The sequence below is a fragment of the Nerophis ophidion genome, linkage group LG18, assembly GCF_033978795.1.
Source record: "Nerophis ophidion isolate RoL-2023_Sa linkage group LG18, RoL_Noph_v1.0, whole genome shotgun sequence".
In the NCBI taxonomy this organism is placed as follows: domain Eukaryota; kingdom Metazoa; phylum Chordata; class Actinopteri; order Syngnathiformes; family Syngnathidae; genus Nerophis; species Nerophis ophidion.
Genome location: NC_084628.1, coordinates 28101627 through 28124941, shown reverse-complemented (window position 1 = coordinate 28124941; position 23315 = coordinate 28101627). Strand labels below are relative to the sequence as shown.

General features: G+C 38.6%; 1 protein-coding gene across 4 annotated transcripts in view; it reads right to left on the bottom strand.

Annotated features, from left to right (window-relative positions):
- Positions 1-2319: 2319 nt before the first annotated feature.
- The window catches only part of LOC133537054 (arfaptin-2-like), a 28366-nt gene continuing 7370 nt past the window's right edge, over positions 2320-23315 (bottom strand). For all 4 annotated transcript variants that reach the window (XM_061877892.1, XM_061877893.1, XM_061877894.1 and 1 more), the window contains 5 exons: positions 23171-23274; positions 13684-13905; positions 13465-13622; positions 12898-13072; positions 2320-3816 (listed from right to left, as the gene is read on the bottom strand). In XM_061877892.1, the coding sequence (XP_061733876.1) occupies positions 3661-3816; positions 12898-13072; positions 13465-13622; positions 13684-13905; positions 23171-23274 (815 nt within the window). In that variant the 3' untranslated portion in view covers positions 2320-3660. The remainder of the gene's footprint in view (positions 3817-12897; positions 13073-13464; positions 13623-13683; positions 13906-23170; positions 23275-23315) is intronic.

Below are 23315 nucleotides of genomic sequence, written 5' to 3'. Positions count from 1 at the left end.
ATGTGTCAAAATGTGTTCATAAGACAACGTTGTAAAATAGTTTAGATTGAAGTAGGTTAGATAGAATTATTGAACATGGTTGAAATGATTAATTCAGTGTTATTATTTGAGTGGGCCCCTCTGTGGTGGAACAGTTTTGCAGCTTAGTTCATTTTGCAACTGAGTTCACGCAAGTTGAAACACAGCAGGTCACTTGAATATTTTTAATTTTATAAACAGGCCAAAAGTAATTTCAGGGTCCATTATGAAGTAAAAATATATAAATAAATATCTCAGATTTTTGTGAAAGATGACAAAGTGTAGTATTATTAGTAAAAATAATCATATATAATTTAACATATGCAGTTTTCTTGTATTTTTAAATGAGACAAATTGTAATAAAAGAGAAAATGCTTGAAGTCAAACTACTCACTTCCACTCTGTGCAGGCCTGAGAGGAGTTGCTGGAAGGTCTGAGTGGGCAGGAAGTGTCCTGAAGTGGGCCCTGGTTGACCTGCACACACTCTCTAACACTCCCAGACATTATTTAACCCGATCTGCCAGCTCAACCCCATCAGCTGAGAGCATAAAAGTCAATTATTGGCGACATACTTACAGCACACATGCAAAATGTCCTGTGTTGAAGGCAACAAAACATTCCAGCAGACTTTATTTGCAAGACAAAGATACTCTTACACACACCAATAAATAGGAAAAAGAGAAAAAAATAATAAAACAAAGTAAAACTGTACTTCTGAATGCATTCAGCAGAGCAAATACTGACCTTTTTTCATCTTTCTATGAGATTACAACCCTCTGATGGATCAGCGCCAGATGCATTGTTGGCATAGTCGATAAACTATTTGTACCTGCCAATCAAGCTGAGCCAACAACTGATTAGATTGTACGCTAAGTGGGATAAATCTACTATATATAGATATATATACAGTCTTTTATATACATCTCCCGTCACCGTTGAGGCAGGCAGTCCACAAAGCAAGATTACAAACATGATAACATGACTTCATCTAAAATGTGTAAAACATTCGAAACAATACAGAATTGGTGGACATCCATGTGGAAAAAAATATATATCAAAAGCCAACAAATTGACAGTGAAACCTCGATTAACAAACTTGAACATGCTTCTTAAATCGAAAAGTTCGTATAGCGAAGAAGGGTTTGCCATAAAAACAATGTAAACATGAAAAATTGGTTCTAGCCTAGTCCATATTTTAGTAAAAATATGCACATACATACATACATATATGTATATAAATATATATATATATGTGGACATATGTATATATATATATATATATATATACACACGCGTTTGTATATATATATACATACATATATATATATATATACACGCGTTTGTATATATATATATATATATATATATATATATATATATATATATATATATATATATATATATATATATTGGCTTCACGGTGGAGAGGGGTTAGTGCGTCTGCCTCACAATACGAAGGTCCTGCAGTCCTGGGTTAAATTCCAGGCTCGGGATCTTTCTGTGTGGACTTTGCATGTTCTCCCCGTGAATGCGTGAGTTCCCTCCGGGTACTCCGGCTTCCTCCCACTTCCAAAGACATGCACCTGGGGATAGGTTGATTGGCAACACTACATTGGCCCTTGTGTGTGAATGTGAGTGTGAATGTTGTCTGTCTATCTGTGTTGGCCCTGTGATGAGGTGGCGACTTGTCCAGGGTGTACCCCGCCTTCCGCCCGATTGTAGCTGAGATAGGCGCCAGCGCCCCCCGTGACCCCAAAAAGGGAATAAGCGGTAGAATATTGGATATATATATATATATATATATATATATATATACACACACATGTTTGTATGAATATATATATATATATACATACATATATATATATATATACATACATATATATACACCCATGTTTGTATGTATATATATATATATATATGGCTGTGAATCTTTGGGCACCACAGATTCAATTCTTGGGGGTAATGATTTTCAATTAAAAATCAAAAATATTTTTAAATAACATTGGGTGCCAGTTCTATGATTAACTACATTCCTCGTTAAAATAGATAAACAGCTTGGATACATTTCTATATTACTTAAAAGACTGTTCTTTTTTTTTTTTTTTTTTTACCAAATTCTATTCAAACATTTGATATAAAATAAAATGTTTCATGAAAAAAATAAATATTTTCAATTGATTTTAATTAAGAATTGTTACAAAGAGGAATTGCGATTCATCATATATATATATATATATATATATATATATATATATATATATATATATATATATATATATATATATATATATATTATATTAACATAAGAGGTAATGTATCAACATTGTCAAAACAACACAACGACAAGCTAAACTGTCAGTGTGCGCACACACGAAAGTCTCCCTGGTACTCTCAAAAACGTTAACCATGTAGCTACAATAATAATAACAAATATAAAAACCTTTTTACCTTGCTGTCAGAGAATGTGGCATTGAACCTACAAAAAGACACAAGGTGCCGTCACGAGGCGGAGAAGGTTCCCTTTCTTCCATAAGTCTAAGTCCACAGCAATTCCGTCCCTTTTACCAGGCTGGTTTCTTGGCCTTTTTGGGCCCATATTGAGTAACAAAATAGATCAAATTGTTACGGTTCAGACTCCTGCCAGCGCCACTTATCCATTGGTGCGTACTTGATCAAATCAACAGATGAGGAATGAAACTCACATTTTTCAGCCTTGACGAAGAGACGGTTCTCCAGTAAGCTTTGAAGGATGAGACGGACGTGTTCTTGATGTTCCAGAGGGTCTTTGGAGAAAATCAGAATGTCGTCCAGGTAAACAACTACTGGAGAACAGTCTCTTCGTCAAGGATGAAAAATGTGAATTTCATTCCTCATCTGTTGATTTCCTGGGTTTTTGTTATTGAGAAAGGACATATCAAGGCTGACCCCTAGAAGGTGAAGGTGGTTGTAGAATGGCCTCAACCCACAACCCCTGAGCTGCGACGCTTCCTGGGGTTTGCCGGATTCTACAGACGCTTCATTAAAGACTTTAGTAAGTTGGCTGCACCCCTCCATGCACTTACCTCTACCAACATACCTGCTTCGCAATTCCACTGAAAAGGGATGGAAGGCTATACTCCGGCGAGCGATGGCAGGTTGTCTGAGCCTATGAAGGCAGCTCTGTCATTACCGTCAGGTGTGACGATTGCCGGTGATTGATTGTAGCTGGCGCCTGCTGCAGGGCGGAGACGCGCGCTGCTGGTTCCTGGATGTGTGCGCCTGTGGGCGTGTCCCGAGGTGCGCACAGATGGATGAGTGGCGCGGGCAGGAGTCTGAACCGTAACACAAACTTGGTGAACGGCGAGAAAAGAGTGTGTAAACAGGATGAGACGTCGGGGGCTACGCCTCTCCAAAATGGCCGTGCCCTGTGTGTACTGTACTGCACAAGAAGGGACGTCCCCAAAATGAAAGAATAAATGAAGCCTTCGGACACCGAGACATGTTTGGCAAAACGTTTGTAAATGGAGGTTCCACTGTGCCTCACTGCAGGTGGGTACTGTACATGTGTTACATAAACAGGCTAAAAGGTAACAAACAAATACTTGCAGCGGTAACATCATCCACTAAAAGGCTGTCCTCTGCCATCCCACCACGTCCTCGTCACTGCTCCTCCAGCCAGGAGGGCTTGTCTGAGCCCGGAGGCTTCAACTTGACGTTGAACTGGACCAGAGTTTGTTCCAGCTGCTGCTGGTTGCCGGCGAAGTAGGCTGAGATGGCGTTGTGGAAGAGCAGCAGCTGCTTGTGCATCACCTTCACCTGCACACGGTGTCAGCACAAGTTACACACAACAACTGAGTTTACAGCAAGCCACATCCTTTAAGGTGTCATGTTACATCGTTTAAGGTGTTATGCCACATTGTATAAGGTGGTCGCCCCACATTGTATAGGTGTCATGCCACATCGTTTAAGGTGGTCGCCCCACATCGTTTAAGGTGTCATGTCACATCATTCAAGGTGGTCACCCCACATCGTTTAAGGTGTCATGCCACATCGTTTAGGGTGGTCACTCCACATTGTTGAAGGTGTCATGCCACATCGTTTAGGGAGGTCACCCAACATTGTTTAAGGTGTCATGCCACATCGTTTAGGGTGGTTGCCCCACATCGTTTAAGGTGGTTGCTCCACATCGTTTAGAGTGGTCATGACACATTGTTTAAGGTGTCATGCCACATCATTTAAGGTGGTCACCCAACATCGTTTATGGTGGTCGCCCCACATCGTTTAAGGTGTCATGCCACATCGCTTAAGGTGGTTGCCCCTCATCGTTTAAGGTATTATGCCACATCGTCTAAGGTGGTCACCCCACATCGTTTAAGGTGTCATGCCACATCGTTTAAGGTGTCAGGTCACATTGTTCAAGTTGGTCGCCCCACATCGTTTAAGGTGTCATGCCACATCATTAAAGGTGATCGTCTCACATCGTTCAAAGCTTAAACGATCTGATCGCCCCACATCATTTAAGCCTTAAACAATGTGGGGCGATCACCTTTAATGATGTGGTATGACACATTAAATTTTAAGGTGTCATATCACACCATTTAAGGTGTTATGCCACATCGTTTACGGTGGTCGCTCCACATCGTTTAAGGTGTCATGCCACATAATTAAAGGGGATCGCCCCACATAGTTTAAGGTGTCATACCACATCGTTTAAGGTGGTCACCCTGCATGGTTTAAGGTGTCATGCAACATTGTTTAAGGTGTCATGCAACATTGTTTAAGGTGTCATGCCACATCATTTAAGGTGATCACCCAACATCGTTTAAGGTGTCATGTCACATCGTTCAAGGTGGTCGCCCCAGATCGTTTAAAGTGTCATGTCACATCGTTTAAAGTGGTCGTCCCACATCGTTTAAGGTGTCATGCCACATTGTTTAAGGTGTCATGTCACACCGTTCAAGGTGGTGGCCCCACATCGTTTAAGGTGGTCGCTCCACATCGTATAAGATGTCATGTCACATCGTTCAAGCTGGTCGCCCCACATCGTTTAAGGTGTCATGCCACATCATTAAAGGTGATCACCCTACATCATTTAAGGTGTCATACCACATCGTTTAAGGTAGTCGCCCCACAACATTTAAGGTGGTCGCCCGACATCATTTAAGGTGTCATCCTACATCGTTTAAGGTGGTCACCCCACATCGTTAAGGTGTCATGCCACATCTTTAAGGGGGTTGCCCCACATCGTTTAAGGTATTATGCCACATCGTCTAAGGTGGTCACCCCACATCGTTTAAGGTGCTATGCCACATCGTTTAAGGTGTCAGGTCACATCGTTCAAGTTGGTCGCCCCACATCGTTTAAGGTGTCATGCCACATCATTTAAGGTGGTCACCCAACATCGTTTAAGGTGTCATGTCACATTGTTCAAGGTGGTCGCCCCACATCGTTTAAAGTGTCATGTCACATCGTTTAAAGTGGTCGTCCCACATCGTTTAAGGTGTCATGCCACATTGTTTAAGGTGTCATGTCACACCATTCAAGGTGGTGGCCCCACATCGTTTAAGGTGGTCGCTCCACATCGTATAAGGTGTCATGTCACATCGTTCAAGCTGGTCGCCCCACATCGTTTAAGGTGTCATGCCACATCATTAAAGGTGATCACCCCACATCCTTTAAGGTGTCATACCACATCGTTTAAGGTAGTCGCCCCACAACATTTAAGGTGGTTGCCAGACATCATTTAAGGTGTCATCCTACATCGTTTAAGGTGGTCACCCCACATCGTTAAGGTGTCATGCCACATCTTTAAGGTGGTTGCGCCACATCGTTTAAGGTATTATGCCACATCGTCTAAGGTGGACACCCCATATCGTTTAAGGTGTTATGCCACATCGTTTAAGGTGTCAGGTCACATCGTTCAAGTTGGTCGCCCCACATCGTTCAAGGCTTAAACGATGTGATCGCCCCACATCGTTTAAGCCTTAAACGATGTGGGGCGATCACCTTTAATGATGTGGTATGACACCTTAAATTTTAAGGTGTCATACCACATAATTTAAGGTATTATGCCACTTCGTTTAAGGTGGTCGCTCCACATCGTTTAAGGTGTCATACCTCATCGTTTAAGGTGGTCACCCAACTTCGTTTAAGGTGTCATGCCACATCGTTCAAGGTGGTCGCCCCAGATCGTTTAAAGTGTCATGTCACATCGTTCAAGGTGGTCGTCCCACATCATTTAAGCTGTCATGCCACATCGTTCAAGGTGTCATGTCATACCGTTCAAGGTGGTGGCCCCACATCTTTTAAGGTGGTCGCGCCACGTCGTTTAAGGTGTCATGTCACATCGTTCAAGCTGGTCGCCCCACATCGTTTAAGGTGTCATGCCACATCATTAAAGGTGATCACCCTACATCATCTAAGGTGTCATACGACATCGTTTAAGGTAGTCGCCCCACAACATTTAAGGTGGTCGCCCGACATCCTTTAATGTGTCATCCTACATCGTTTAAGGTGGTCACCCCACATCGTTAAGGTGTCATGCCACATCATTAAAGGTGATTGCCCCACATCGTTTAAGGTTGTCGCACCACATCATTTAAGGTGTCATGCAACATCGTTTAAGGTATCAAGACACATTGTTTAAGGTGTCATGCCACATTATTAAAGGTGATCACCCCACATCATTTAAGGTGTCATACCACATCGTTTAAGACAGTCGCCCCACAACATTTAAGGTGGTCGCCCGACATCATTTAGGTGTCATCCTACATTGTTTAAGGTGGTTGCCCAACATTGTTTAAGGTGGTCGCCACACATCGTTTAAGATGGTCGCTCCACATCGTTTAAGGTGTCATGCCACATAATTAAAGGGGATCGCCCCACATAATTTAAGGTGTCATACCACATTGTTTAAGGTGGTCAACCCGCATTGTTTAAGGTGTCATGCAACATTGTTTAAGGTGTCATGCCACATCGTTTAAGGTATCAAGTCACATCGTTCAAGGTGGTCGTTCCACATTGTTGAACGTGTCATGCCACATCGTTTAAGGTGTCATGTCACACCGTTCAAGGTGTTGGCCCCACATCGTTTAAGGTGGTCGCGCCACATTGTTTAAGGTGTCATGTCACATCGTTCAAGCTGGTCGCCCCACATCGTTTAAGGTGTCATGCTACATCATTAAAGGTGATCACCCCACATCATTTAAGGTGTCATACCACATCGTTTAAGGTAGTCGCCCCACAACATTTAAGGTGGTCGCCCGCCATCATTTAAGGTGTCATCCTACATCGTTTAAGGTGGTCACCCCACATCGTTTAAGGTGGTGGCTCCACATCGTTTAAGGTGTCATGCCACATCATTAAAGGTGATCGTTCCACATCGTTTCAGGTGGTCGCTCCACATCATTTAAGGTGTCATGCAACATTGTTTAAGATATCATGCCACATTGTTTAAGGTGTCATGCCACATTGTTTAAAGTGTTTTGTCACATTGTTCAAGGTGGTCGCCTCACATCGTTTAAGGTGTCATGCCACATCATTAAAGGTGATTGCCCCACATCGTTTAAGGTTGTCGCACCACATCGTTTAAGGTGTCATCCTACATCGTTTAAGGTGGTCGCCCCACATCGTTTAAGGTGGTGGCTCCACATCATTTAAGGTGTCATACCACGTCATTAAAGGTGATCGCCCCGCATCGTTTAAGGTTGTCGCACCACATCGTTTAAGGTGTCATCCTACATTGTTTAAGGTGGTCGCCCCACATCGTTTAAGGTGGTGGCTCCACATCGTTTAAGGTGTCATGCCACATCATTAAAGGTGATTGCCCCACATCGTTTAAGGTTGTCGCACCACATCATATAAGGTGTCATCCTACATCGTTTAAGGTGGTCGCCCCACATCGTTTAAGGTGGTGGCTCCACATCGTTTAAGGTGTCATGCCACATCATTAAAGGTGATCGCCCCACATCGTTTAAGGTGGTCGCTCCACATCATTTAAGGTGTCATGCAATATCGTTTAAGATATCATGCCACATTGTTTAAGGTGTCATGCCACATCATTAAAGGTGATCGCCCCACATCGTTAAAGGTGGTCGCTCCACATCATTTAAGGTGTCATGCAATATCGTTTAAGATATCATGCCACATTGTTTAAGGTGTCATGCCACATCGTTTAAAGTGTCATGTCACATCGTTCAAGGTGGTCTCCCCACATCGTTTATGATGTAATGCCACATTGTGTAAGGTGATTGCCCCACATCGTTTGTATGTATGTATTTGGCGTCCCACAGAAGCAACTAACAATGAGCAGTCATGTTATGACAAAGTATACATTCGGTGATGCAGTAGCTGACTAGATCGCTCGTTAATTAGGAGATAATGTTCTAGTACGTGTGAAGCACAGGCACAGTTTCCTCATTGCGTGCTGAAAGCCTAGAGAGGGCGGGATTTAATGTTTAGTGCATTCTACTACAGCTAGCAAACAGACTCTTTAATGAAATACACAGATGGTTGAAAAATGGTGACCTAATGGACAAGAAACATGTGTCAATATGACCCTTGACCACAACCTTTATCTTGAGTTGGATGCAATTCTAAATCAATAGGGTTCTTACTTTTTTGGGACAATGACCGTGAATGATTGATACATCTGATTAAAAAGGTACGAAAGCTAAACTTGTGCTAGCTCAGCTACTCTAGCTCCCTTGTTACTACTACTCAATGGCCTAGTGGTCAGATTGGTAGGTCGTGAGTTGAAACCCCGGCCGAGTCAGACCAAAGACTACAAAAATGGGACCCATTACTTTCCTGCTTGGCACTCAGTATCAAGGGTTGGAATTGGGGGTTAAATCACCTAAAATGATTCCCGGGCGCTGCTTCTCACTGCTCTCCTCACCTCTCAGGGGGTGAACAAGGGGATAGGTGAAATGCAGAGGACACATCTCACCACACCTAGTGTGTGTGATAATCTTTAACTTAACTTTGTTAGTACAGCGGCTAACCAAACGTATTGTGCACTTTCTGATAAAAGCATGAAACTTCTAGCATAACTATTAAATAACATTCAATACCATGAATTGATTAACGTGGACCCCGACTTAAACAAGTTGAAAAACGTATTCGGGTGTTACCATTTAGTGGTCAATTGTACGGAATATGTACTGAACTGTGCAATCTACTAATAAAAGTATCAATCAATCAATCAATCAATTGGTGATACTTTTGGTATATTTTATTACCAGAACTCTTGATTACACAGCAAATAAAGTGGCTAAGTAGTGGTTGCTAGAAAACGGTTGCTACAGTGTATACTTTGTCAGTGGGTTCGCATTGCAGTGTGATTTTAATGCCTGTATGAATATAATTATGGATATTTTCGTTTGTCATGCATAGTTTGCAACTCAGGTTATGTTTGTTGTTGTAATAATGCTTATAGCCAATACAACCTTACATTCATCTGCAATTTTAAGCATATTTAGAAATCATATTGCTCATCCCTCTAATTTAGCCTATGTTTGTAATATATATTGTATTTACTTTCTATATTTTCAGACCACACAAACAGACATAAACATTTTAAAAGATGTTGTCATGCGATGACCTTCATTTAAAAAGAAAAAACGAGAATATCTCTATACAATACATAATGTCACCACATCCCACACACAACACACACAAAATAACACAATTTGCCACAGTGACACTATTAGGTGTCCATTTCCAGATGTCAACTGCTTATTTTTTTGTAAATGTTTACCTTGACTTTGACCTGAGTGCATTTTCTTTAATTCTGGTGGTCTCACAAGTATCACCAAATGAATGGGCATCCCCAATTTAGTAGAAAATGACACATTGCATGGTTTTTTCACTAATAAGTTTCCAAATGTAAGCATGTTTGAACATAAGACCTGGTGGACTCGCGGCCATCTGGGAATTTGACCTCTCATGGTCCTCATAGGTCAAATCTGACTTCCCTTCACATTTGAAAATAATCATTATGGTATATACCAGGTGTCACCAACCTTTTTGAAACCAATAGCTACTTTTTGGGTACTGATTAATGTGAAAGGCTACCAGTGTGATACACACTTAAGTAAATTGCCAGAAATAGCCAATTTGCTCAATTTACCTTTAATAAATAAATCTATATACTGTATATATATAAAAAATGGGTATTTCTGTCTGTCATCCCGTCGTACATTTTCTTTCCTTTTACGGAAAGTTTTTTGTAGAGAATAAATGATGAAAAAAACACTTAATTGAACGGTTTAAAAGAGGAGAAAATGAAAATAAAATTTTGAAACATAGTTTATCTTCAATTTCGACTCTTTAAGATTCAAAATTCAACCGAAAAAAATGAAGAGAAAAAATAGCTAATTCGAATCTTTTTGAAAAAAAAAAAAAAAAAAAGAATTTATGGAACATCATTAGTCATTTTTCCTTATTAAGATTTATTTTAGAATTTTGATGACATGTTTTGAATAGGTTAAAATCCAATCTGCACTTTGTTAAAATATATAACAAATTGGACCAAGCTATATTTCTAACAAAAACAAATAATTATTTCTTCTTGATTTTCCAGAACAAATTTTTTAAAAGAAATTCAAAAGACTTTGAAATAAGATTTAAATTTGATTCTACAGATTTTCTAGATTTGCCAGAATATTTTTATTTTATTTTAATCATAAGTTTGAAGAAATATTTCACAAATATTCTTCATCAAAAAAACAGAAGCTAAAATGAAGAATTAAATTAAAGTGTATTTATTATTCTTTACAATAAAAAAATAATACTTGAACATTGATTTAAATTGTCAGGAAAGAAGAGGAAGGAATTTAAAAGGTAAAAAGGTATATGTGTTTAAAAATCCTAAAATTATTTTTAAGGTTGTATTTTTTCTCTAAAATTGTCTTTCTGAATGTTATAAGAAGCAAAGTAAAAAAAAAAAAGAATACATTTATTTAAACAAGTGAAGACCAAATCTTTAAAATATTTTCTTGGATTTTCAAATTCTATTTGAGTTTTGTCTCTCTTGAATTAAAAATGTCGAGCATTATTAGCTTGCTAATATATAAATACCATTTAAAAAATAGAGGCAGCTCACTGGTAAGTGCTGCTATTTGAGCTATTTTTAGAACAGGCCAGCGGGCTACTCATCTGGTCCTTACGGGCCACCTGGTGCACGCGGGCACCGCGCTGGTGACCCCTGGTATATACTAACTACGCTAGAAGTTTCATGCTTTTATCAAAAAGTGCACAATGTGTTAGAATTGGGAGCTTGTCCCTTGACTCGTAAGTCAGAATCCCCTGATTCTGACTTACAAGAGCAACTGTTTAATAATCAGTTGAGAATTGGGTACTGAATTTGATAATTTTATAGGTACTGGCACATGGACATCACGTCAGGTGGCATACTCGGCATCGACTCAAGTACTTGGCAGATAAACAATCGTACTCATAGCAGACTGCCTCCAGGTCATCTTTAGAATTTTACATGCCAAAAAAGATGTCAGAAAGCGCTTAAAAGTAAGGCTCTGCTTTTTTCAAAATGTGCCAGCTTAATGATGCTAAATTACACTGGACATTTACATGCTACTTATTAGCATTAGTGGTATTACATGGCGATTCAACACAGAGTGTACCAGGAATTGGTACAGTATCAGTTCAAAACGCACGCACACAAACACACACACATATATATATACACACATATACATATCCATATATATATATATATATATATATATATACATATATACTGTATATACACACACATATATACATACATACATATATATATATATATATATACACACATATACATATCCATATATATATATACATATATACTGTATATACACACACACATATATATATATACACACATAAATATGCATACATACACACATATATAAATACACATATATATGCACATGCATACATATACAGTACATTTATATATATACATATATATATATACACACATGTACATATATTTTAATATACATATATAGATAAATATATATATATATATATATACACACACACATATATATATATATACATATTTATACTTACATAAACATAAATACACTTGTGACATACATGTATACTAATATACGTATATGCAAATATAAATATATACACGTATATATACATATACACATATGCATACATATACAGTTCATACATATATACAGACATATATACACATATGTACATATATTATAATATACATATACACACACACATACATATATATACAAATATATACATAAATATATTTACATATTTGTACTTATATAAACATAAATACACTTGTGATATACATATATATACACTAATATACATATATAAATACATACACGTATATATACATATATACACATACATACATAAATATATATATATATTTATACTCATGTAAAGACAAATTAACTTGTGACATACATATACATTTATACTAATACACATATATACTAATATACATATATACTTGTGTATATACATACATATATGTGTATATATATATACATATACATACATACATATATACATACATAAATATATATATATATATATATATATATATATATATATATATATATATATATATACTTATGTAAACACAAATAAACTTGTGACATACATATATACAAATATACATATATACTAATATACATACATATATCTTTATATATACATATACATACATAAATATATACATATTTTTTTTACTTATATAAACATATATAAACTTGTGACATCTCGCGGGCCAAACTGTAGACTCTGGTGGGTCACACTTGGCCCGTAGGCCGTAGTTTGGACACCCCTGCTCTAAAAAGTACTGACCTAAGGGGACATAAGGTTAGTGTCTTTTTTTTTTTCAATACAAACCTTGTTTTCATCCAAAAATTTGAGCTTGATGGTGACGTCGCTCCGCAGCCGCTCATATTTGTCCCTGTGGACCTGGTACTCGTGTTGGGCCATCTCCATGCGCACAACTGCCGCGCTGTCCCTCGGACCCAGACTCAGCTCTTCCAGATCGGACCGGTAGGCATCAAACTCCAATCTGGACATACAAAAAGGGACAGGGTAAATGTATTTCCACAGCCTGTTCTACTTTGGGCGATACGGCCTAAAATCTGTATGGCGATATGTATTGTAGCCTTTTGCAATAACGATATACATCACCATATATCATGATAATAATAATAATTTCAAAACAGGCTCCTCATTTTAACTGTAAGAGAAACGTGCAGAACTATAATAATAAAAGTTGAAGTATGAGGAATAATAATATGAGCTGCTTGAATTGCAGCAGGCCCATAATTACAAAAAAAAAGAAAAAAAAAAGAAAAAGATTGCTTTTTATAACGTGTCACGGGCCAAACTGACGACGCCAGTGAGTCCTAAGTTGGACCCCCTGACCTATATCGTCCATATTGCGCAACCCTGGAGCACCTTGCATTTTCATAGTGCTTGATGGTCATCAGCGTGTCCTCCATGGTTTTGTTGACCAGCGTGTCCACACTGGACACAAAGAAGCTGATGGCGCCCAGTAGGGACTCGCCGTTTCTGCACAAAAGCTTCTGCGTCTCAGCGTTGTAGCCGAACTCGTCCTGCAGGAAGGGGCAAACGGTTAGCGAGGGGTCAAAGGGCGCCAAGGGAGGGGTACGGCACCTGCAGCTCGGGAGACTTCTGGCTGAGGTCTGTGAAGGCGTCCCCAAGAGCCTGCTGGGTCTGCACCATGCTGTGGAAGTGCTCGGTGAGCGCGGTGGCCAGGCGCAGGATGTTCTCGTACTTGCTCTTGGTGTCTCGGAGTACCTCGATCTGAGCCTCCAGTTCCAGGTCCACGGTCCGCGAGCCGCGGCCAAAACGCTCCGAGAACATCTGCTTGGTGCACTGCGGGGAGAGGACGCCCAACTCAATGGTACTGGACTTGCTCTGCACGTTACAGGTATCATCAGGCAGGCCTTATTTGTACAAATGCATGTCAATAACATTTCGTAACTCAAATATTTCATGTATATTTTGTAGGGGTGTAACGGTACGTGCATTTGTATTGAACCGTCTCGGTACGGGGGTTTCGGTTCGGTGCGAAAATGTACCGAACGAGTTTTCACACGGACATATTAAGTAGCGTAAACCAGTGGTTCTCAACCTTTTTTCAGTGATGTACCCACTGTGAACATTTTTTTTAATTCAAGTACCCCCTAATCAGAGCAAAGCATTTTTGGTTGAGAAAAAGAGATAAAGAAGTAAAATACAGCACTATGTCATCAGTTTCTGATTTATTAAATTGTTTAACAGTGCAAAATATTGCTAATTTCTAGTGGTCTTTATTGAACTATTTGGAAAAAAAGATATAAAAATAACTAAAAACTTGTTGAAAAATAAACAGGTGGTTCGATTATAAATAAAGATTTCTACACTTAGGAGTAATCATCAACTTAAAGTGCCCTCTTTGGGGATTGTAATAGAGATCCATCTGGATTCATGAACTTAATTCTAAACCATTCTTCACAAAAAAAGAAATCTTTAACATCAATATTTATGGAACATGTCCACAAAAAATCTAGCTGTCAACACTGAATATTGCATTTTTGTATTTTTTTCCACAGTTTATGAAGTTACATTCATATTTTGTTGAAGTATTATTCAATAAATGTATTTATAAAGGATTTTTGAATTGTTGCTTTTTTTTATATTTTTTAAAAATCTCACGTACCCCTTGGCATACCTTCAAGTACCCCCAGGGGTACGCGTACCCCCATTTGAGAACCAGTGGCGTAAACAATACTAAAAATGCCGGACATTTGAGGCATTTAGGAAACTCCGCCCGGACAGCCCCACAAAAGAGGACATGTCCGGTGAAAAGAGGACGTATGGTCAGTCTATCCTAGCCCGGTCACTGCTAGCATGTTAGCAAAAGAGGACATGTCCGGTGCTAGCAGCGATCGGGCTAGGATAGACTGACCATACGTCCTCTTTTCACCGGACATGTCCTCTTTTGTGGGGCTGTCCGGGCGGAGTTTTTTTTAATGCCTCATTTTGAGTTATTGTTGCGTGTATTAACAGTGTACGTTCAGAGTTAAGAAGGGGTTAAAAACAAAACAAATTGTGCGTGCAGCAGCACTTGTGAGGGAGGGGCAGAGAGCGAGAGAGTTATGATAAACGCGCATGCGTCTCCAGGCTCTGCTTTTTATCCACAGATTTATCAGATTTAATTTTTTATTATTTCTAGCAGGGGTGCCAACAATGTTCCCCGGAGGCCATTTGCGGTCCACAGCTAATGTTTTAAAGGCCCACGGCACATTTTTTAAAAACTGTTAAAATAAACAACAACATAACAAAAGCGAAATAAAAAAGCTTGAAGGTTAAATGTAATTTAGAAAAAGTTGCAATGTTGACTAATAAAACAAAGCTGTTTTTTTTTCTTACAAACTGTCATTGCTCAAAAAATATTGAAGCAAAATCAATGTTATTATGAATTATTGACCTATCCAAGGTTCCGATTAATTCACATCAAATATTCCACTAAGAAAAATATTTTTGGTGGAAGATTTTGCAAATTTGGTAAAAAAATAACCCAAAAAATTATATTTTGTTGTTTTCTTACTGTACCGATAATGAACCGAATCGTGACCTCTAAACCGAGGTACGTACCGAACCAACATTTTTGTGTACCGTTACACCCCTAATATTTTGTATTCAAATACATCATTGTGTATCTTTTCACAGAACTTCATAATTCAATAATGTACAAGTTTTATTTGAACACACTTTGTTGGTAATTGTGATTTCTTATTTGAAATAAAGCTGTATTATCATTACTAAATATGTATTTACATTTTGTACTAAGACCATTTTAATAATTATTGTTTTAACCATTTAGTATGTTTTCACTCAAAATTAAATAATCTACAAGCTTTATTTGAATACACTTTGTTGGTAATTTAAAGTGGTCATTTAAAGTGCTCCATCACATGTACTAAAACTATTTTAGTAATGATTTATTGAGTATCTTCGTACTTAAAATTGTCACGACGGGGTTTTCGCAACGCTTACTGCGGGGTTCATTCTTCCGGCATTCTGATGGACCACTTTGGACAGAGCGTGCAGGTAAGAACATGATTTATTCCCCCAAAAAATGTGAAGTACCAAAAACAGTCAACAAGCAAAAGGAATAATGTGCTGATTGCACTCGAAACTAAGCTACAACTTAGCATAAACTAGACACAACCAAAACTAACGTTGACAAGGCTACCACTTAGCTTGGCTAGGACAGGGGTCGGCAACCCAACATGTTGAAAGAGCCATATTGGACCAAAAATACAAAATCAAATCTGTCTGGATCCGCGAAAAATGAAAAGCCGCATATAAATAAGTCTTATAATGACAAAGTCTCTATATTAGCTATAATAGCCTACTATCAAAATGACTACGTGTCGTAGGCTGATGTAAATCTTAGTTGACAGAAATGTTAAAATGTAATATTTATCCTATACATTTTCACAAAATTAGAAACAATTAGTAAATCAGAGGCTACTTTGAAGGTGAGATAACTCCTGGAAATGACTGGCTTTTAATGGCCAAAAGTATAGATGTGTGTGTTCAAGTTAAAAGGAAACAGCAGGCTGTCTTCTTTTAATAGATGTATTACAATCTTTGGCAAGCTAGGTCACGTTTGCTGTGGTCTGGAACAACGTGGCACACATACAATTATCAACAATGCAGCCAATATTACATACAGATAATTTGTCATGAGACATTCAAAACTAAATTATATATCCATCCATTTTCTACCGCTTATTCCCTTTGGGGTCGCGGGGGGCTCTGGTACCTATCTCAGCTACAATCGGGCGGAAGGCAGTGTACACCCTGGACAAGTCACGACCTCATCACAGACTAAATTATATACAAAGAGGACAAAAGTAAAGGGAATCAAAGGAGTTCAAATATACCTACAAATGAGGCATAGTGATGCAATGGTAAATGGTAAATGGGTTGTACTTGTGTAGCGCTTTTCTACCCCTTTTTAAGGAGCGCAAAGCGCTTTGACAGTATTTCCACATTCGCCCATTCACACACTGATGGCAATATGTACATACAGCTAGCCTAAATAGCCTGTTAGCATTAATTAGCTTGGATATGCCTGATTAGCACTCCAACAAGTCAATAACATCAACAAAACGCACCTTTGTGCATTCACGCACAGTATAAACTGTTTGGTGGACAAAATGAGAAAGAAGGAGTGGAAGATTGTGCATGTAAACAAACTGTTGCGTCACAGTCCCCACTACGGTGACTTCAAGAACCGCCAAAATTAGTAGGAACAAAACGATGTATACCAAATACTCTCATCAGGGAAGCATACACAGAAACATACTAAACAGTGGGCTTTCTAACAATTAGGAAGGTTCGTGTCATTTTTGTCCTCAAACAAAAACCATACAAAAAAAATGCTCCTGGGAGCCACAAGGGCGGCGCTAAAGAGCCGCATGCTGTTTGAGAGCCGCGAGTTGCTGACCCCCGGGCTAAGAGAAAAGCAAAACTTACGTTGACAGGTTGCATGAAGCAAACAATGACGCCAGTCGACTGACTGGCAAAGGCAAGCTTAAATATTGTCTCTGATTAGTGATCAGGAAGCAGGTGAACACAATGAGCAACCATGGCAACCAAAACAAACTCAGAGGTGCACAAACAGGAATTAAAGGAGTCCAAAACTAACAGAAAATACAAATCATGATCCAGACCACCGATCAAGACACAAATTAAATTATGTACAGGCTTTATTTGAACATTTTTTATAATATTTGGAATTGTAATTTTTTTAGTTAAAACATTGGTACTCATGAGTTTACATGTTGACCTAAAACCATTTCAATAATGATTTATTACCATTGTGTATATTTTTACTTAAAATTAAATAATCTACAGGATTTGTTTGAAAAAATGTTATATGTGTAATTTCTTATCATTATTAAATATGCATTTACATGTTAGACAATTTACTACCATTGAGTATCTTTATACTTAAGATTAAATAATATACAGGATTTATTTGAACACGTTGTGTGTCATTTCTTATCATTATCTTTATTAAATATGTATTTACATGTTACGCAATAACCATTTTAATAATGATGTATTACCATTATGTGAAACACTAAATGGTCCCCCGTGTGTGAATGTGAGTGTGAATGTTGTCCGTCTATCTGTGTTGGCCCTGCGATGAGGTGGCGACTTGTCCAGGGTGTACCCGATGGATGGGTATATCTTTTTACTTAAAATTAAATAATCTACATGATTTATTTGAACGCATGTTATATGTGTCATTTCTTAGTTGAAATAATGTTATATGATAATTGGTAAATAATTGTTATTTCATCATTAAAATAAAAGTATAAATATATGTTTAACATGTACTAAAAATATTAAAATTTTACAAACAGTAATATTGTGTGCCGTTTTACAGTATTTGAAATTAAATAATGTACAGGCTTTATTAGATGTTTTTCAAATATTTGTAATTTTCATTTCTCCATTAAAATATTAGAAATATAAATAATTTACATGTGGTACTTAAACTATTTAAAAATGTCATACAGTAATATTGTATATTGTTTACAATATAAAAAACTCAATAATGAACAGGCTTAATTAGTTTTTAAATATTTGTAATTGTAACTTATTTACTAAGATAATATTATAAATATAAATGTTTTTACATGTAGTACCAAAAACCTCTTAAAAATGGTATATATTAGTATTGTGTATCCTTTCACTGTATTTAGAATAAAATAATGTACACATTTCATTGTATTTTTTTCAAAAATATTTGAAATCATAATGTCCTAATTAAAACACTATTATATTATCATTGATATGTATTCACGTTTTACACTAAAACCATTTAAATAATCAATAATTATTTAATAATTAATTAACCTATTAACATCATGTAGAATTTTACTGTATTTAAAAGTAAATATTGTACAGGCCACATCAATATTTAAAATATTTGTAATTTCTTCGTTAAAATAATGATTATTTTTAATAATATATGTATTTTGAATGTGTTGAATATATAAGATTGGGTGTATTTTGCCTTATTCATAATGACCTCATATACTGGCTTCATTTGCACATTATTTTGGTGTATATCAAAATAATATTAGATAATATGATTATTCTTGGTATTTTCCTTTCAAAAACATTAAAATATGACGTGGTATTTTGTGTATCTTTTTACAATGTGTTTTTTTCAAGAGTCCCCTTCAGTTTTGTTATTCTATATTATTCATTGATTATATTATAATTCATTAATACTATATGTATTTGGCCTAATTTAAGGATTTTGTGAGCATAAATCCAGCTAATTGAAGTAAAAATGTCAATACTACAGTAGTAGAGGCTACTAGATAAAACCAAACCAATCAGTATGGTGGCCACTGATTGGCTCAGCCTAAGACTCATGACCAGATTGGATTGAAGGAGTGTAAAGGTGACTATGTGGGTGTCATTTCAAGTCTGGAGGACTTTCATAATATTCAAAATCATATTATAAACAGTTTTAATGATCCGGCTATGAAAATGGCTGATTTATAATGAATAATTCCTACTTCACAGGACTTCATTTACCGCAGGGTCAGGCCAGGAGCCAAAGAACAGCGACACATGAGGGATTACAGCATTAGTACGCATTTATCGGAGGTAGGGTTGTACGGTATACCGGTACTAAAAAAGTACCGCGATAGTAATGAATCTTTTTCGGTACTATACCGCCTCTAAAAAGTACCGGTCCACCCCCTATTTTTTTCGCGGCTATGTAGACGCATAGTCACGTCATGACATTGCTGGTTTTACGAACAGAGGAGCATGTTCGGCAGCGCACACACACGTAGTACTTACAAGCAGACAGTGTGTAGACAGAAAAGGGAGAATGGACACATTTTGGCCTAAAAACTAACAATAAAGGTAAAGTTATAACACTGAAACCCCCTCATGAAGAAGTGCTTTAAGAAATGACTAGCTAGCTAGCAGGTAACATCCATCCGCAGTCTGCAGTGTTTAAGCTACCTCTAAATCACCAATACTTGTCTCCACGGCGATGAACAAAGTATGTTTATTCCAAGTAGCATTATCACTGGAGGATGAGGAACAGCTAAACATGCTTCACTACACACCGTAGGAGGATACAATAGCTAACTGCTGGCAGCAAGCTAGCACTCTTTAAAAACCTCTTTAGGCCCAAGCTCTTTGTTTACATGCTTTTTTTAATTTCTCTTTGCAATTTAGGTTTATTGGACCCTAATTATAATAAAAACTAATAATTATCTTTTGATATGATGTACTTAGTCCATTAGTAACAAACGTGTACTTCAGGTTTAGTGACATGCTAATTCTTATTTTTACACTTTTTTGTCCTCCAAATTCAATTGTATGTTATACTCTTCTGACACCACCAGATGGCAGTATAAGTGTGCACATAAGCGACCGTAAGACTCCAATTTAGTAGTGAAGTGGAGTGAATTATTTTTATATTTATATAGCGCTTTTCTCCAGTGACTCAGAGCGCTTTTATATATCCATCCATCTTCTTCCGCTTATCCGAGGTCGGGTCGCGGGGGCAGCAGCTTAAGCAGGGAAGCCCAGACTTCCCTCTCCCCAGCCACTTCGTCTAGCTCTTCCCGGGGGATCCCGAGGCGTTCATAGGCCAGCCGGGAGACATAGTCTTCCCAACGTGTCCTGGGTCTTCCCCGTGGCCTCCTACCGGTTGGACGTGCCCTAAACACCTCCCTCGGGAGGCGTTCGGGTGGCATCCTGACCCGATGCCCGAACCACCTCATCCTCTCTGAGCTGCCACCTTACCGTGGTAGAGGAGTTTGCGTGTCCCAATGATCCTAGGAGCTATGTTGTCTGGGGGCTTTAAGCCCCCTGGTAGGGTCTCCCAAGGCAAACTGGTCCTAGGTGAGGGACCAGACAAAGAGCAGCTCGAAAACCTCTATGAAAAGTAAAAACAAAGGACCCAGATTTCCCTCGCCCGGACGCGGGTCACCGGGGTCCCCCTCTGGAGCCAGGCCCGGAGGTGGGGCACGATGGCGAGCGCCTGGTGGCCGGGCCTGTACCCATGGGGCCCGGCCGGGCACAGCCCGAAGAGGCAACGTGGGTCCCCCCTCCAATGGGCTCACCACCCATAGCAGGGGCCATAGAGGTCGGGTGCAATGTGAGCTGGGCGGCAGCCGAAGGCAGGGCACTTGGCGGTCCGATCCTCGGCTACATAAGCTCGCTTTTATATAGTGAAACCCAATATCTAAGTTACATTTAAACCAGTGTGGGTGGCACTGGGAGCAGGTGGGTAAAGTGCCTTGCCCAACAGCAGTGAGTGACTAGTATGGCGTGAGCGGGAATCGAACCTGGAACCCTCAAGTTGCTGGCACGGCCACTCTACCAACCGAACTATACCGTCCCAACCAGTAGTGTACACAATTTTGATAATAAGAGCTAAAAGGTGCTGTCCACGCATGTGGCCAACTAAGCGTTTTTAATGTAAACAAATGGGTGGATCTACACTTGACATCCACTGTAATGATACAAAGTACAATCTAATCCATACTACTATTGATTACGTTGATATTTTTTATCATCACAAAATCTTTTTTCTTTATACAACTTGTGTTATGTTTATAAACTCAGTAAATATGTTCCTGGACACATGAGGACTTTGAATATGACCAATGTATGATCCTGTAACTACTTGGTATCGGATCAATACCCAAATTTGTGGTATCATCCAAAAATAATGTAAAGTATCAAACAAAATACAAATAAGTGATTACTACATTTTAACAGAAGTGTAGATAGAACATGTTGAAACAAGAAGTAAGCAGATATTAACAGTAAATGAAAAAGTAGATTAGTAATCAATTGTTACAGTTTGTCCCTCATGATGTAAACAAAATAATAGAATGATAAATGGCACAACATGTTACTGCATACGTCAACAGACTAATTAGGAGTCTTTGTTTGTTTACTTACTACTCAATCAATAAATGTTTATTCATATAGACCTAAATCACAAGTGTCTCAAAGGGCTGCACAAGCCACAAAAAAAAAAAATGATAACCTTTTTTTTTTTTTTGCCCCAACGACAACCGCGGTACAGAGCCCACATAAGGGCAAGGAAAAACTCACCCCAGTGGGACGTCGATGTGAATGACGATGAGAAACCTTGGAGAGGACCTGCCCCCCTCTAAGGGAGACCGAAAACAATGGACGTCGAGTGGGTCTAACATAATATTGTGAAAGTCCAGTCCATAGTGGATCTAACATATTAGTGAGAGTCCAGTATGTTCACTATTTTATTTAAGGACTTAACTGCAATAAGAAACATACCGTATTTCCTTGAATAGCCGCTGGGGCGCTAAATATTTAAAACCTGTTCTCACTCCTGCGCCTATTCAGGGCATGCGGTACTAGTAAGCAGGCGCTAATAATGTTAAAACCTCTTCTCACCCCTGCGCTTACCAATGGCATGCGGTAAAAAATTGAGTGTGATGTGAGGATACCATCACAAAGAGCACATTTAATTAAAACAAACGTTATTATGGTTGTTATTTTCAGCACTGAAGGCTTGGAATAACCTACAAGTGACGCATGCATTTTGCTGCTGCTATCGTCACACGGACGAGATTGGAAGGCATATTAGGTGATACAAGTTACACTGAAGGTTGTGATATAAACAAGTTTAACACTCTTACTAATATGTGCCACACTGTGAACCCACACCAAACAAGAATGACAAACACATTTCTGGAGAACTTCGGCTCTGTAACACATTATAAACGCAACATAAGAATTACCCAGAATGCAATGCATCCATGACTCCTACTGCATATATTATACACCCCGCTAGCACCAAACCCCGCCCACCTCAACCGACGCACGGGGCGGGGTTTGGTGCTACCGAGGTGTATAATATAAGCAGTAGGAGTCATGTACCCTTAGATTTTTTTGTTCAAATAAAGCCAATAATGAAATGTTTTGTGGTGCCCTTTATTTACAAAAGTATCAAAAAGTATGCAAATACATTTTGTGACCAGTACCAAAGTATTGGTACGGTAATTGGAGGTGAGGCATTTCCTGGTGTGGTGTTTGCTATTACCTTATACGTGTTGATGCCCCATTTCTTCACACTGTCCAGTTTCTCCACAGCCACACCCCGGGACACTTCCTCACTTGCACCGCAGGCGTTGTGGTTTGCGCCGCCTTGCGAAAGAAGAGCCATGTCAGGGCGGTTTGTTTATGAC